General features: G+C 41.3%; 1 protein-coding gene across 1 annotated transcript in view; it reads right to left on the bottom strand.

Moving 5' to 3' along the window:
- Ush2a (usherin) overlaps positions 1-17,800 on the bottom strand; it is a 696,795-nt gene that overhangs the window by 394,486 nt on the left and 284,509 nt on the right. The window contains exons 27-29 of the mRNA XM_051148119.1: positions 16,223-16,426; positions 16,017-16,097; positions 13,393-13,584 (exon numbers count right to left, since the gene is read on the bottom strand). Coding sequence (XP_051004076.1) covers positions 13,393-13,584; positions 16,017-16,097; positions 16,223-16,426 — 477 coding nt within the window. The remainder of the gene's footprint in view (positions 1-13,392; positions 13,585-16,016; positions 16,098-16,222; positions 16,427-17,800) is intronic.

The raw sequence follows: 17,800 nt of genomic DNA, 5'->3' as shown, positions 1-17,800 counted from the left end.
CTAGGCCTGTCCTATAGTGTGGAAAAGGAAGAACAACACTGCACTAAAAGTAGCAAATACTTCATCTAAAATGAACCTTAAAATGTGCTCAGAGATTCAACTTTACTGCAACAATTTGTCTACAAAGGGTGACATGTTTTAAACTAGATGACACTACTCCTTAAACAAGACAGCTGAAGGAAATTTATAATACAATTATAAAAGGACAAAAGGGGAGAAATATGATTTGGGGGAATTTCGTTTTCTTTACGGAATATGATTGGAAACCCTAATGTAGTTTTATAGAGTGTTATGAGCATACAGGCATAGTTCATTGCTGATCACTGGACAGTGGAGTTTAAATATTACCTTCATTTTCAACCATACTGTGTATTACACCAAACTGAGATCCAAATGATTATAATGGAAATTATTACTTCCCAGACTCAAATGAATTAGTTGTTAAAACTAAAATAAAGAGAAAACCAAAAAGCAGACTGCCGCGCAGTGTCTTCTTGATGAGTCCGTCACCCAGGCACATCACATAGTCCAGGGAAACAGACAAAGCTCTTAGCTCATCAACACTGCCCACCCCAATGCGATTCTTCTACATTAGCAAAGCAGGAACATTATATCACTTCTATTTTTACAATTTCTGTCATAAGGCCATATTTTTGTCCTGTGCAAATCTTCAGACCAATTTCTTTCAAGATTTACATTTAAAGAAATCGTTTGTAATAAACTACAAATAAATTTATGGAGTACTATAAAACTGGTACAGACCTCCTCAAAATTCATCTGTGAACAATCCCATTGAAATGAATTTCTTTTTTCATTTCTTCCCCTGTTTGCTGATGGTGGCAAAGACCACTAGCTGACCTCTTGGTATATATTATACATTTTCCTCAACAAAATAAAAGGTTTCTTTCATACTAAATAAATGGCCACCTGGAGTGAGGTCAGCATTTCCCAGCAGTCCATGTAGCCATGTTGCTGAATTTTGATCACAATAGTCACCCATGATAGACTAACCTTAAAGTATGACTTTAAAACAAATCTGTAGCTCTTTCCCTGCTATAAGTTTTTCTAAGTGGAATCACACAGGGGAGGTGAAACCCAAGTAGCCATTTTGGAACACGAAGCTGAAGACTTGACCCCACAGAAGACAAAGCAGAAGGATGCGGTGGATCTTTCTGGGCTGTGGCAGCCACCTCTGCGCTGGCTAACTGTGCACATCTACTGCCAGACAGAAGCTTCATGTCTGTTAGGTCATGTCTCCGACTTCTGTATTTTTTCAAGTGAAATTCATGAAAAATGATAAATCACATCTCGGCTTTCTCCACACAAATTTTCTTTTCTTACTTAGTGTTTCACTGTTTGGCTGCATACTGGCAGTCTAGCCTGAATATAGCAGATACTTTATAATGTCTTTAAAATCGGTCTATAAAATAATGTAAGCCACACAGGGTTACATGCAGCCCACATACTGGCTACCAGCCCCTTTTCCATTCCCTTTTCTTCCCTTCCTAGAAGACCCTTTTCCATTCCAAAAGAGACTCCTTTATACCCCCACTCTCCTTCATTGCTGATTAATGCTCCACTGTGTACACGTGACACATCGCTTTATTTGCTCATGTGCTGAAGGACAACTAAGCTGCTTCTGTATCTTAGTGACAGCGGCATGGTCAGCACGGGTGGGCAGGTATCTCTGGAATCTGCTGGCTTAGAGTCCTTAGGGTTGGTCTGAAGGAGCCATTTGGTCAGTCTGTTCTCTGTTGTCATTTGTTCCTGAGGAAGCTCTGCCATGAGACCATGCCGGCTGCCCCGGGTTACACCCCAGCAGCGTGTGTGCAGGCTGCGTCCCTGTCCCCACCTTCACTGGCAGCTGTTGTTCTGTCCTTTTCTTTCTCATTTGTGGTATGGTAGCCATTCCGGCAGGGGTGTGTTGGAGTCTCAAATCAATTTCAGCTTGCATTTCTCCTTCTGTGAATATTCCCCCACATTTTTATTGGCCACTGCGCATTTCTTCTATTAACAGTTCTCTGTTGAATTCGTCTGCCCATTTATTGATTGGATAATCTCTTTGGGTTTTTCATTATCTGTTTTAGTTCTTCATATATTCCGGATACTGGTCCCCTGATAGATGTGCAGCCATCAAAGTTACACAAACTGTTGGTTGCCGTAATGGCCCTGTTTTTTACAGTCAGTGAGTATTCCTCTGCTGTGTGTGTTTGTCATCAGCACCGCTGCAGTGCAGGCCTCTCTTATTCTAAACTGCAAATGTTTGATTTGTGAAATTCATTATGAAGTTAAAGAAACAAAACAAAACAAAACAAAACAAAAAACCCCCAAAAACAAAAAACCAAAACCTGAAACCAATCTTTAGAACCTTTTCATCTGCCATTAATTTTCTGCCATGAAGAAACTATGGGTTAAGCTTTAAATATATGTTCAAATCAGGAACCAACTCTGTGTGTCATTTTATTAGAAAGTTTTTGAGAACTTTGAAGGAACTCTACTAAGGAAGAGTAAGTAGCTCGGTCCTCAGCCCTACTCCGCCTGATGTAGCACATGCTAACGTCACAGTAACTGCGGGCTGGTGGCAGGCACTCCGAAGGTGAGTATAGAATGTAATGCTTGTTCTTCAGGAGCCATCAACTAATGAGGAAATAAATAGTGTGCACAAAGAATGGCCTTTTAGAAGCCATAGCATAAACATCTGCAGCTTAATAGGGGGAAATCACTTTGTGTTGAACTAACAATATCTGATACAGAATTCTCAAGTCAATGTATTATATGTTGCATACAATTGAAATGTAGAATGTCATATCCTCATATTTACATATATGTACTGTGGTGGTTGCAATATGAATGTGTCTCCCATAAGCTTATACATTTAGACACTTCGTCCTTATGGAGTAGCACTATTAAGAGGCATGGCCTTGTTGGAATGCATTGGTCTGGTTGGAGTAGGCATGGCCTTGTTGGAATGCATTGGTCTGGTTGGAGTAGGCATGGCCTTGTTGGAATGCATTGGTCTGGTTGGAGTAGGCATGGCCTTGTTGGAATGCATTGGTCTGGTTGGAGTAGGCATGGCCTTGTTGGAATGCATTGGTCTGGTTGGAGTAGGCATGGCCTTGTTGGAATGCATTGGTCTGGTTGGAGTAGGCATGGCCTTGTTGGAATGCATTGGTCTGGTTGGAGTAGGCATGGCCTTGTTGGAATGCATTGGTCTGGTTGGAGTAGGCATGGCCTTGTTGGAATGCATTGGTCTGGTTGGAGTAGGCATGGCCTTGTTGGAATGCATTGGTCTGGTTGGAGTAGGCATGGCCTTGTTGGAATGCATTGGTCTGGTTGGAGTAGGCATGGCCTTGTTGGAATGCATTGGTCTGGTTGGAGTAGGCATGGCCTTGTTGGAATGTGAGGTGTAGTCTTGTTGAATGAAGTGTGTCACTGGGGGTGGGTTTTGGGGTTTCAAATGCTCAAGTCAGGCCCCTCTTTCTGCTATCTGTCAATTCAGATAAAGAACTCTAGGCTAACTCTCAATACTATGTCTGCCAGCATGTTGCTATGCTTCCTGCCACGATGACAATGGGCTAAACCTCTGAACCTGTAAGCCAGCCCCAAGTAAATGTTTTCCTTTATAAGAGTTGCCATGCCTCTTCAGAGGAATACAAACCCTAACTAAGACACCCACTTATATGGGTAGATAGAATAAAACTTCCTTGATGAAATGATAACTGGATTTAAGTCCAAATCAGTCCCAAGAGAGGAGTGACGTGACTTAGAGTCCCCTCTTCAACTCCTCATGTTGCTTGGTGCTGGGTATGTATCTAACTCCTCCTTACTCTGTGAACCTTCAAGGCCCTTCAGTCCCTCACTTTCATTGAAGGCACCCTAATATTAAGTTTTACTTTTGTATTAGTAGACAGAAAACCCTAAAATAGCTCACCCATTCTTTCCAGTTTACAGGTGTGCACACCAGTTTCAGGAGTAGCCACCATCCTTTGCCTATGGCTTTATTTTATGCTCGTTCACTGTGTCCTGTGTGCCTTCCTCAAATTCAAAGTGCACAGTCAAACACTTTTGCTTTCAGCGCATGTGGGTAAGACTTTATTGCACCAGCCAATCACTACACTGGTTTCATTTTGCTCTGAGGCAAAAGAGCATCTGAACTTTAGATTTTTTTCCCATATAGTTAGAAACTTGAGTTCTACTTGACACCTTGAGGTGGAGAGCAGGCTGATTAGACATTTGGACTTGAATCCATCCCAACTGATACATCTTCAATACAACTCCCACACCTAAGGCTCAGGGAACATTATGGAACAGGAGGTGGAGAGACTGTAAGCCATAGGGGCAGGGCATCTGCTATAGCACAGTGACTCCTCCATCACACCAGGGAAACTGAACCCAGACATCTCATGGGTATTGAGGAAGTGGGTGTAGGCACAACCTGAGCAATGCTAACACCAGCTGACATGCCAAGATGTACACAGGAAATCTCAAAGAGCCCCACCCCTAGAGCTACGGGCAGTAATGGTTGCTAAGAGAGGATCAATCAGTCTCCTCTATGTACAAGGCCCCTCTTACGTTATCTAATCTCAAGCAATTGTGCTTAATCACAAATACGTTTGAGCAACACTAAGTGAACTCAGCTGATTGATTTATAATATTATACATACATATATACATTTAAAAACAAGAAGACATGACTTTGAGAAGCAATGCGGGGATGCAGGAAGAATCGGAGATGAGAGGGGGCTGCAATAACGAGAAAGGACATAAATACAGTACTCATATATAAGATTCTCAAAAGTAAGTTAAAAATAAAGAAGATAAATTTCTAAATTTAATTCTAAATTTAAAATAAAAAAAATTAATCTGCAGCCATGCATCCTAGTCAAGCCTGAGTGAGTAGGCATCTGTGTCCTAGCACAGGCTCCAGGGAGTTCTCACCTCGCTGCACTGTGAGAGAGCTCTCGGTGGCCCTGGGCCACCCCCCCACCTCTGCCATTCCCTATGTGCCCCGGGGAAGGAAGGGCATGGGTAATTCCAGACTCTACACCACAGCTTATCCTTGGTGGGCCACGAGGTTCGTGCAAAAGAACAAACCGGAGGAATAATCAAAGCACAGAATTTTAAATCCTAGCATAGCATCCTTTGAGAGAGGCTACATTTCATAAGCCATTTGGGAATCACTTTATGTGATAGAGTTGAATTATTAACTATTACTTGAGACTATGAAAGAGGGAAGAGAAGTTAGAGATTTCCAGGCAGCCACTATCACCCTCCAACCAGGTAAATTCAACTGCAGAGACCAGAACTAGTTCTGGTGAGAAAAAAAATGTTACCAATTGTATTACAAATTGGTATTTATTATTTTTCTACATAAATATATATTTGATTGTAATACCTGAAAACAATTATTGTTGGCCCATCTGGTAAACTATATTGAATAATAAATAATAGTAAATCATCATTCTGGAAGAAGAATAAGGGGAAAGGAATATAACCCTTACATTTTAGAGCAATGTAATACAACAAGAGTATTGAGGAAGTGATTTTTGTTTAGTGATTACAGCCTTAACAGGATGCCAGGTGCTCTGCTAATTACACTGACAATTAAGTTCATGTGCGCAAACAACTCCAGAAAAAAAATCGCCATCTATGTGCATATCCTTGGATCAACTCATCCCTAGTATGATTTCAGATCGGGTTCTGCATCTCCTTCTGAGCTGCCTCAGTCGGAGGCGAAAGGGCGGGATTCTGGCTGCAGCTCTGCATGTTAACAGGGCCAAGAGGGGAAATCCACAAAAGCTGCGGAGAGCTAATTGGAGCCCTTTGTAACGGGTCTGCAGAAATAAGGACGATGGCTGCAGAGGTTCCTACTTGGAGGCTCAGGTGTTGGGAGCGAACTCTGAACTCTGCCCTCGAAAGAGTACAGAGTCCAGCACATGTGGCCCAGAGGGGCTCATTTGCTCCTAAATGAGACTATTAACCCCTGGACTCTCGGCTGCTGGTGGGATTACCCTCACTGAAAGCTCTAGTGGCCAAGATCCACCAGGCAAATACTCCACTATTCAGTTCCGTTGTTCTGCTTGTCCAGTCTTTCCTGATGACGTTTTTGTTTAATCATGTGCTCTTCTCCGACCGCTGCCTTCGTGTGAATCTAGCCACAGCGTCAAACATCCACTGCGCTTCACTCATTGTCTCACACAGCCCTCTTGCTAATTATTAACTTTGTTTAATATTCTGTTATCTACACTTACACACCATATGAAAGCAAAATCTACATGTTTTTCTTTTCATTTTAAATCTTCAAGTTTCAATTGGGAGGGAAAAGCTATCACATGGATTTCTGGATGAAATTGAAATTTGACAGTTGGTGCCCAATTTCTCCTCTCCTCTTAATTCTATTTCATGGTGCTAGCTGGATAAGAGAATTATTCATTCTAAAGTTCTGATGTGAAGGCTCCATTCCAAACCCATTAAACAAGATACTCTACAGTTGAGCAAAGGGGAGTAGGATGCTTCAAAGACTCCTCATTAGGAAGATACACCCTATGAGAATCTAATAACAAAGGCAAACTTTTAGAAATATCTGAAGGACAACAGGCAAAGAGAACTTGGCTATACATCAGAGAGGGCCAGGAAACCCGAATCCCTAGCAAATGAGAAATGCCTCTGGCTCTTAGCACTCTACTTCATTGAACCCTTGCAGGAGAGGAGCTGAGATAGTGAGATTGTTGCTAGGGCAGTGCAAGTTTTCCTCAATAGACCCTGTCATCCACACCTACAAGTCCCCATTGACACCAACTCACTGACCAGTAAAACAGAAAACCACTTAATTTTCATGGGGATGGGGCTACTGAATTGTAGAGGGTGAGGTTCTGGGGTATTTATTCAGCATATGGAGAAACCATGCCTGTTCTTATGAAGAAAGCATGGTGGCAGACTGGCTTCTGTCAACATGAAAAGGGACAATTAACATGGCTGCACAGAGAGCACAGAAGCAGACAGAAGTGAATTCAGCTGTAACTCTCAAAGGTCTGCCTCTAGTGGATACATCCATCAGATAGGCTGGCATATCACAGAGAGCCACAATCTTCCAAAACAGTGCCACCAGCTGGCCACCAAGTGTTCAAACACACAGGCCTGTGGGGGAGAGTTTATTTCACATTTAATCCAGAACGCCTGTACAATTTCAAAAGCACTGCTTGAGTGTAATTAATGAATTTGGTCTCTATGAATCAAGGAAAAAGTTAATTGGTAGCCAGACATGTAAATAGCAAATGAAAATGTTGAGAGACAGGTGGAAGTAAAAAGCTAGTAAAATGAGAAAGGGAAGAAACGGAACTTTTAAGACTGAAGTAGAAAGAACCAAAAGTCAGTCAATGAACAGAATCAGAAGTTCAAAAAACATGAAACAAAGCAAAAGACACAAACCAATTAGGAGACAATAACCTAGAATTTAAAAGCTATGATTCAGAGATCTGTAAGTATAACTATGGCTAAACATTTATTTATTTCCATTTCTAAGCGAAAACGTTACACAAAGAATTCATTTTTGCCTTTGCAATTATATAAATGAGGATTTTGTACCCCCACTGAGATGAAAACTGACTAGGAGGTATCACTGAAATTTGTCTGTGGGATTGTGATGAATCTGTGGCAGAAGCAGATTCTGATCATACACAGATTTGACACAAGTTCTAAACAACTGAAATAAAGGGAAGGGGGACCTGAAAAGAAAGAGTTAAACTGAAAACTTGCTATTTCTCACAGAAGTAATGATCATATACATAAGGCTGAATTTTTCACAGACAAAAGACCTAAATCTGGAGAGGAAAAGAGCTCATTATAAAACGAAAAAATAATTAATGAAAAGAAACAAACTCATTTTCTGAAAATACTTTTCTACTTAATTGGTAAAGAATCCTATATCAGGCAATAAATCTAAACAGCCTATATATACCCAGTATCAGCGTTATTTTATTCAAATAAGTGTGTCTCTAAAAAGTAAAATTAATTAAAATATTAAAATCTCAACCAAAGTCACCTTAGTTATGCCCAAGAAGATTTATTTTCCTAAGTGAGAACAAGGCTTGCTTGTGTGATGATAGCTGCTTCTCTCAAAATGGCTGCCCACCTCTCCCCCTGTCACCAAGTCCAGCCTTGGATTTACTTTGTTGTCACCTCATCTCACGTTCTGGTCTTTATTTTCTTTACTCTGGAATTCTTTGCCTTAGATAATTCCCCAAGGTGACTTCAATGGTACTCAATGCACGTGTACCCCATCCTACATTATCCTGTTTCTGTATAAGCAAAGCTCTCTGGCAAACCTGAAGTTGTCTTTGTGCCTTACAATTCCGTCTTCACATGTCCTCGCCTACCCATCAGAGATGCAAGCAACACACACACCTTTTGGGACCAAGTCAATGAGCCCTGAGTCTACACCAGCAGGAATAGAAAGTAAGAGAAGGTGGAGTGGGGAGGGGTGGGAGTGGGGGGCTAGAGAAATGGTCTGCTTGCCATACAAGCATGAACCTGAGTCTGAATCCCTTGAATCTTGTTCCAGAGAATTGAAATCTATGGCTATAAGGGGCAGGGGCCATGGCAGCTGGCAGGCAAGTATGGCGTGGGATCAGTAGCTGAGTGCTCACATCTGACCCACAGGCATGAGGCAGAGAGACAGGGGTCGGGTGGAGAGAATGCCGACTGGGAAGGAGGCGGGATTTTGAAACCTCAAAACTCACCCCCAGTGACGCACCTCCTCCAACAAAAACACACCTTCTTATCCTTCTCAAACAGTTCCACCATATGGGGACCAAGGATTCAAACATAAGAGTCTATGGCAGCCAATCTTGTTCAAACCACCGCAGCCTGCTAGCCTGGTTTATTCAACTCCAAGTAACTAAGTGACTTTGTCTTAAACAAGGTAGAAGACAAAGAAGGAACAACAGTGGATGAACTGGGATATATGTGTGTCTGTATACAGACACACACCACACACACACACACACACACACACACACACACACACATCACACACATACACAAAAAGATTAAAAAGTAAGATAAAGTTGCAAAATAAGTATTAAAGTATAAGGGTAAGCAGATGTTAGGTAGATTACACCTATAATCCCAGGTCTTAGGAAATGGAGAGTTAATGTGAGTTTGATGTCAACTTGAACTACATCGTAATCTATATAGAGAATGCCGAGCCACTTAGACAAACAGCGCGAGACCAGGTCTCACAACAACAACAACAACACCACATTCACACAAACACCACCTCACACATATATAAATATCTGTACACTGAGAAAACTGCAACACATGCACTTTTCTACTACACCATGAAGGCAGAAACAAAGCCAATCACACAACCGTAAAAATAAAAGTGAAAGAGCAAAATTCTGTTTCTAGAACACAGAATTTCAATATGAATAGAAAACTCAGTCCAACTATAGAACTACCAAACCCATTTGTGAGTTCAAAGGTTAGAACATACATAATGCATATAAAAAGTCACAAGAACAAAAGGAAAAATACCAATAGAAACAGTGTTTTGAGGAAAAAATGGAACATTGAAGTAATAATATTTTTACTCCTCTTCATCAATAGATTACATACAGAACATTTGTCATTGGTTTATAACTCTCTGTTCCCTAAACCCCATCCCTGTATTTCCCATGTCTGTTAATTCACTGGCCTGTTCTTCCTCTAGGGCAGTGGCTCTCAACCTTCCTATTTATGTAAACCTTTAATACAGTTCCTCATGTTATGGTGACCCCTGACCATAAATTGATTTGTTACTACTACATAAGTGTAATTTTGCTACTGTTATGAATTGTAATGTAAGCATATGATATGCAGGATATCTGATATGACTCCCAAAGGGGTCGTGACCTATAGGTTGAGATCCAGTGCTCTAGGGAGACATCTTCTGGAGTCTGGGAAATGTTCCTCCATGCCCAGCATCTGGCTTGATGGTAGATAATTGTAAATTTGTTATTACAACAAAGGTATTAGTAGTTGAGAAAAGACTAATTTACCATGAATAGAAATTGTAGATTTTTATTTTTTAAATAACTTATAGAAAAATGGAAATATTATATCAACTACATAAAATATCTTTTTTAGATTTTTGTATAAAGGAAAAAGCAAATTGAAAGAAAAATGGCAAAATTTGAAAGATCTATATTATGTAAGACAAAATTGAGTATTCTTCATAAGTAGAGAGAAATTTAAAGAGAGACATGTGACATGGGCACGAGAAAAATTAACAAGGAACCAACTTAGCCAACATCTCAAAAGAAAAGCCTAACTAGTAAATATTCAAACAGTGTCTCTAAGAACCAAATAAATATAAATTAAAGTAATGTCTTCAAACTTTTGATTCTCAAATTCTCAAGTTTTTAAAAAACAGGAGGTAAACTTTAAACCCCTTCCCAGATCTAGCCAATGGTCAGAACATTCTCCACAGTTGAGTGGAGAGTGGGATATGACTTTCTCATGTACTCTGGTGCCTCACATTTGACCATGTCCCCTGGAGGGGGAGACCTGGTGGCACTAAGAGGAAGGACAGCAGGTTACCAAGAAGAGACTTGATACCCTATGAGCATATACAGGGGGAGGTAATCCCCCTCAGGAACAGTCATAGGGGAGGGGAATAAGGGGAAAGGGGGAGGGAGGGAAGAATGGGAGGATACAAGGGATGGGATAACAATTGAGATGTAACAAGAATAAATTAATAAAAAAAACATTATAAGATATAGTGCTGGCTAAGATGGAATGAAGTGTAAATTATATTGTTCTTCTTGTACAAATTGTGCAACTTGTACTAAGTTGGAGAAGTTTGTACACATTTTTGGAAGTGATAACCCCTGAAGTCACTACTAATTTTTTTTTTTTTTTTTTTGGAAAAATTCACCAGACATTAAGCACTATGTATATACTGTATATACTCTGACTGCCAACCATCACTTTACGCGTTCTACACAAACATGGTGCTACTTTCTCTGGTTATCTTATGGGATACACAGTTATATTTCATTCTCATTAGCATAAACAGAATAGAACACGTGTGGAGTTGAACTGACGTGTTAAGAAGTCTAAGAGCTAGAATGGATTGTGAAATATTCGTATTCCTTTGGGTTTATACTGCCTTTCTATTGCATAGATTAAGAAAAACACAAAAGAGGCATATAGAAGGTAGTTTAAAGTCCATATATATTTCGTTTCTCGTCACTGTGAAAAATAGCTGATAAAAGAACATATGAAAACAGCAGTTTACTTTGGCTCACAGTTTGGACAGACACGGTTCCTCACCGTCGGGAAGGCATAATGGTGGGAGCTTGGGGTAGATGGACACGCAGTGTTTCCAGTCAGAAAGTAGGCAGATAAGAAGGTTGGTGCTCAGCTGCCTTACTCCTTTTTTTGCTTTCTGCACTCTAAGCCCATGGACATGGTCATCCTACATTTAGGGTAGATTTTTCATCCTTTGTCAAACCTATCTGGGAAGATCCTCACAGACACACCTAGTCCTGCAGGACAGACTCGTGCCCATGGTAGCAAAAGAGGCATGAAAAGTGGAGTGCTCCAGGTGTTCAGAGAAGGGGCTCAGCAGCTTGCCTTCATCAGCAGATAGGAAGGCATGGATGGATCTAACAACCCTGTGAGAAAATGCTTGCCAAATACAGATATGCGGCGGGAAGGAGAAGGTTAGAAAGTGATAATAAAGCTCAAGGCATCACATGTTTACTGGTAGGAAGGTTAGCGAAACCTCTCATGGTGGATTTGCCTTCTTCCATTGTGGTACCTAATGTGATCTAAATCACTAAGACAACAGTGAGTGGGATGAAGAGGAGACACTCACACTTGGGTAATTTGGAAAAACAGACTCTGAGAAGGACCTTATGGAAATGGAGGAGGCCTGGTCTTGTTACAGAAATGGGGCAGGACAGGTACTGCCTGAGAACTGTCATGAGGAACTGCGTGGTAGCTTCTGGTTTGTTCAGCTGATGATTGTGCAGCACAGACAGAGGTCAGCCGGGGCCTTGGTGAGGGTGAGTTTCCATCAGGAAGTGGTAGAGAGAAGGAGGAGGTGGGGAACATGATATATATATATATAAAATTTGGCTGTGGAATGATGAACTGGATCAGCAGGTAAAGAAACGTGCCACCAAGCTCGATGACCTGAGTTAACCCGCGGGTCCCACGACGTAGAATGAGAGAATGAGAGAATGGCCTTCGTAAGGTGTTCTTGATGTCAGCATATGGACAGTGGCATGTGTGCTCATACAAATCAACTCACAATAAATAAACAGGGTTATGTGATGTGTACACATTTGGACTACACATAAAACTTCTAAAGGTGGGGATAAAGGCCTAGGGTTGTGAAATTAACACGTGGGAGAGGGAAAACGTGCCCATGGAGAGGCTCACACCTCCATCATGACTCCAGCTATACAGATAGTTTCCTACAGGCGGAAGCTTTTCCTCTTGAGGACAAAGGCTTCTCCCTGGTTTTCTAGTTAATTCAGCTACAGCATTTGCTAAAGCGGCAGCGCGCTCTCCCTCCACACATGGAGTTTGTCGTAGGACGCGTCAGTGGGGTGGGGGTGTGTCCTCTCCTAATCATTCTTCACGGAATGCTGCAGGATGAAAACCTGATTCTCTGATTTGCCAGTCAAATGGCCAGGGCTATCACCCCCTCCACCTTCAGATAATTAGCGTTAACCAGCAATTTTACAATAAATAATAGTTCTGTGAACTTGGGCTAGTCCCAAAGAGTAAAGTTTTGCATGGTAAAATATGTATACAGTGGTCATAAACATATTTGTTCATATATGTGTATGTAGACATGCATATGGTTTATATTTTATGTATATAAATTATATGATCTTTAAATGATGTTTATGAAATATTCAAAGTCTATGAATACTATAACCTAGTCCTTAGGAGAGAAGATGAACCTCATAATGGAAATATATTCACTGGAATCTGTGTACTTTGTAGAATTACTCTTTTTATCCTAGGCAAATAGATATAGGATCCCATCACATTGATTTCCTTGTTTGGTTGGGGGGGATTTTTTTCTCTTTTGTGTTTGTTTGTTTGTTTGTTTATTTGTTTTGAACAGGGTACTGCTATATTGCCTAGGCTGGCTTTGTACTTACAATGTGGCCTGAGCTGGCCTTGAACCTACTGTTCTTCTGCCTTAGCTTCCTAGGCATTGTGCACACAGGTGTGTGCCATCCTGGCCTGCCTTGTTCTGTTGTTTTTCACTGGGTAAAACATGTATAGTCCAAGTAGTTGGGGCAATGAAGTACGAAGAACATTTTGCTTTCCAAAACCAAAACAAAAGCAACTGTAAGATGGCCTCTCCTAAGGGGTCTCGTTTACCTGTTCGGACGTTGGTGTCATCGAGCTCAGCACTGGCAGAGGGCACGCGGGGCCGGGGGCTGTCGCCACCATAGGCTTTCAGAATGTACTTCTCCAGGATACCTTTCACCACAGCAGGTTCATCCCAGGCCACCTCAACGCTATATCCATTTATGATGTGGGCTCTTGAGGGAGTTGGCACACTCTGTGGAGCTGGGAAAGAATAGAAGAGGGTGAGCAAGCGCCACTCTGAGAGCACGCCTGCTCCTATCCTTCACTTTTAATGGCAGCCGTAAATCAGGCTCGACCATTAGCATAAATACAATTTATTAGAGTTGTAACTTTTCAGCATTGATTTAAGATGACTGCACATCTTGAGCCATTCAGTTTAAGCTATATTTCAAAACCATCAAAACTCCATCGACATAACATCCTTTTAAGTTGAGACCAGGTTTCCCCCAAAACATTGACTGTATCCGACGTGTTTAAGCAACACTCATCAGGAAGGAGGTGCATGGTTGGCAGGTAACAAGGTAACGATGTGCCACTTTGGAGCAAGGTAATTAGACTGTTATTATACACACTGATCTGACACTTTTATGCCTTCCATGTAGCCAAAAGAGAAAAAAAGAAAAACCACACATGTGATTGTGTATGCTACTTGAATGGCTATTCCCATTTTCCAAATTCAATTGTTTTTAAAATGGCTTTCCAAAAGCAAAGCTCCAGCAGATATGCTATATAGGATTCAGTTTTAATTGCATTTGGGGCGGGGGGTTAACGGAGTTGGTGCTCTGGATAGACTTCAAAATACGTTTTAGAGACATTCTTTTCAGAGTATCTCAAAGCAAAATGAAAACACTTACAGGAACTATAAAAGCAAGCGGAGCCCTGATTTCGAAAATCTATAACCTTTAACTATTTATTAGATATTTACACTGCTCTGATCAGTAACAACTTCATCACAGCTGACTGCACTGGGGACACAAAGAAAGAGCCCAAGGAACGCAGTGGCAGGATGATGGATAAGAGTGCAGCTCTAACTGCTCCTGGGCTTCTGAGCCCCATCAATGGATGCTGAGAGGCAGTCGGGTTTCCCACATCAAACAGTCTCCTCCCTGACTTTACTCTTCAGACCAACACAACAGAACAGCTTGAAGGGAAACAAAGTGTACATTAAGGACAGTGGAGACATGAAGAACAGCACTCTCTGCACTTAAAACACTACAGGTGTCTACAGAAAACACTGCACACAACCAAGTTGCCAGGAAAGAGACAAGGGGAGAGATGCTGATTTTATTAGTTCTGAAATGTGGTGCAGGGCAAAGATGGTACTGTCTACCAGATGGTCTTCTCATAAGGGACAGAGCAAAACCAACTCAAAAATAATTAAATAGTGCAATTATTCTCTAACCCTCGGGAGCTGCTTGGTGTTGCGGTCAGATTGCAAATGTGAACCCATGGCACAGGATGTGTGGTCAGATCGTGGCTGTGCCTTCAGAGCTCCAGAGTTGGGCCAATTGGGGAGTAAGCTGTGTAAATAACATACTTTCAAGATAGCCACTAAATCGCATTTTTTTTGTGGAATTTTTTGCTAAGAACATGGCGGGTTATGAAACAGAGGTAGAAACATGTCACTTACCAATGGCTATTTTATTCTGAATTTTCCACTCACTCTGAGGTTGAGGAGAGTTTTAAGAGAACGCTCACCTGAATGTCTTGTCTGTAAGTAGGTAATTATTTATGTCATCTTAGGATATTTACCTATGATCTTCTCTGAAAAATATATAGGCAGCAAGCCTCGAAGGATATTGCTAGTGGTCTTTCTTACTATTTTACATCCTTCAAATGAAGGTCCCTTTAAGGGTTTCTGGGGCAGTAACCGATTATTGAGAAATATGGTGAAAAGCATCATTTAGGCCAATTCTTACTGGCTGGGGAAACTGTTCTCAGAGACAACAGCCACCACTAATGTACTAGACCTCCTGACAGACATTTGACTAGATTGATGGAAAATTACTGATCTACCGAACACCCACAATCAATAGCTCCCAGTCATGTTACCCTGGGAAAGATTGTGCCATCATAGTCAGAAGTACCGCACACCTGCTGCTCAGGTGTCCGAAATCTACTCGAACACGCCTCCCTGTTGTTTCTCTTCTGATTTGGAAGCTAATTTGAAACCTCTTGCCCTTGAGAAGAAGCCCACAATGCACTGCCAATGCATGCCATCGCCATGACAGGCATCTTCTAGGACATAATAGATATTTCTGATTCTAAACAAGTATGAGCTTTAATGAGCTCTCTGTGAGACTTGGGAAAGCATCACCCTTTCTATTGGTACCCTCTTGTCTGCCTTACCTCTTTGTGAATACAGACAATTGATAGAGGTTTCCTACTCTGAAATGGCATGGTAGCAGCTATTAAATTTTTAAGTAACTCAGTTTCCTTTCTCTGGATTTTTAAGAAGGGTGAAAGCCTTAGCAAGCTCGTACTTAACTCTTATAAACTCAAATGCAGTGGTTTAGTGTGTTTTTCCACAGCCATTTTCATACAAACCTGGTTCTGCCTCAGTACCTCATTCGTATGTGCACAGACACGTGCATATGTGTGGATGGTCATGTTTGAAAATTAGCCGACTTTACCTGTGCCCGTCGTGCGTCCCCAACTCCAATCGCTCGACACCGAGCCTCCTTCATGTGAGGCTGTGACCCGATATAGGTATTCTTAAAGGGAAATAAGAAGAAGAAAGTGTAAAACCAGCTTCCTACAAACTCACAGTGGGCTGTCAGCAAGGGAAAAGGAAGCAAATGGCAGCCTGTAGCACTGAATTTAGAAGCCTCCACATTACCTGTAAAGGGCTGGAGACTGCTCTCGTAAGTACTCTGCCGGCATCCCTGATAAACCAGGATGGAGTCATTTTCCCCACAGTTAACAGTACTGTCATTTGATAGGCATCCATCCTGATTGACTCTGACAGCACGGCTGGACACAGATGCCAAGTTAACGACAGCACCCAGTGTAAATGCAACCTCTTTTATGCAGCCGTGGAACCCTAGCAAACAGAAAGGGATGCGTGTCACAGAAGGGGCTCGGGTCATTAATGACCAACTACTTTTGTACTCTGGTTCTACCTCGTGGGGGAGGGCTTAGTTAGGGACAATGATTAAACTTTCAAGCCTTGTTCAAGAAATCTTTATGGCTCTTGCTTTTCATCCGGCTAAATAGTTGCAAGGTATCATTCTGAAAAGCTGAATAATCACAGATAATTACAATCCCACCTTGTCACTTAGAATTTCTTTTGCCTATATAGGCCTAGATTTTCTAAATTCATTGAACCATAGGGTAAAATGTAAACTTTCACACAAGTGAGGCTGGAGTCTCCCTGGGCCTAATCAATGTGGTAAGAGGGGCATAGGGGTGCCCCCAGAATCACCCTTGAATTTGTATGATTTGGGAATAAGATAGACTATGAAAAGTTTGTGTAGGACAGCAGAAAAAAAAAAAAGATTCTCATGTATGGGAGCCCCTACCCCATGGGGGAGACATCCATGAGCTGTATAATTATAATTTCACAGATATGGACTATGTTCCAGCTAAGCCAGCAGAAAAAGACAAGTGTACAATGCTCTGAACTCTTTTCTCTATACTCCATCATCTTAAATACACACCTTGAATGCACACGGGGTTCACACTCACACTAACAAAGTCCATCCTCAATGTCAACAACATTAACCCCATATACATCACAGAGTGTGTTTCCTACATACTGAGCTGGAAACACTGACTGCCACTGGCAGAGAATGTGAACAAACGCATTTGTAGACTTCACTATGTGTTTGCTAGGGAGCAAATACAAACAGATATCTGCTCAGCCAAGGAATGGCAGTTTCTTTGAACACATGTTGACAGAGGTTAGTTCCATCAAGTCTGGCCAGACAATGCCCTGAAATATTCCCCAAATTAGAATGAACAAGGCTGAGGCTAGATTTCAGTCACAATCCCCTACAAACAGTCACCTGCCTTCTGCACAACCTAATGTCAAGTTTGAAAAGTCTGGGTATGCTATTAGTGTTCATAAAGAGTAAAACAGGCAAATTGTTCCCCTTGGTGTTTAGCCAATATCCTATTATTTCTTCTATCATGTTAAGCCACAGACTATTTCCTTTTAGACGCCTTCGGTTATTATTCCAATTCCTTCAGGCCCGACTGATCAATACTACTAGTTTATCTTCAATACATGGTAGACATGAAAAAAGTTGGTTGAATTGAGTTGAAAGAGGTGAGGCTTGAGATAAGATTTTTTTTTTTTTTTTTTTTTTTTTTTTTTTTTTTTTTTTTTTTTAGGAAATTTAGAAGCAAAGAATTCTGCTATGAACAGCAGTCATTTTCTGATGATACATGTGAGCATCCTCTTACCAACCTGCAT

Source organism: Acomys russatus, chromosome 6 (assembly GCF_903995435.1).
Source record: "Acomys russatus chromosome 6, mAcoRus1.1, whole genome shotgun sequence".
NCBI classification, from domain to species: Eukaryota; Metazoa; Chordata; class Mammalia; order Rodentia; family Muridae; genus Acomys; species Acomys russatus.
The sequence above is the reverse complement of the archived record's forward strand: the minus strand, read 5'-3'. Positions and strand labels throughout refer to the sequence as shown.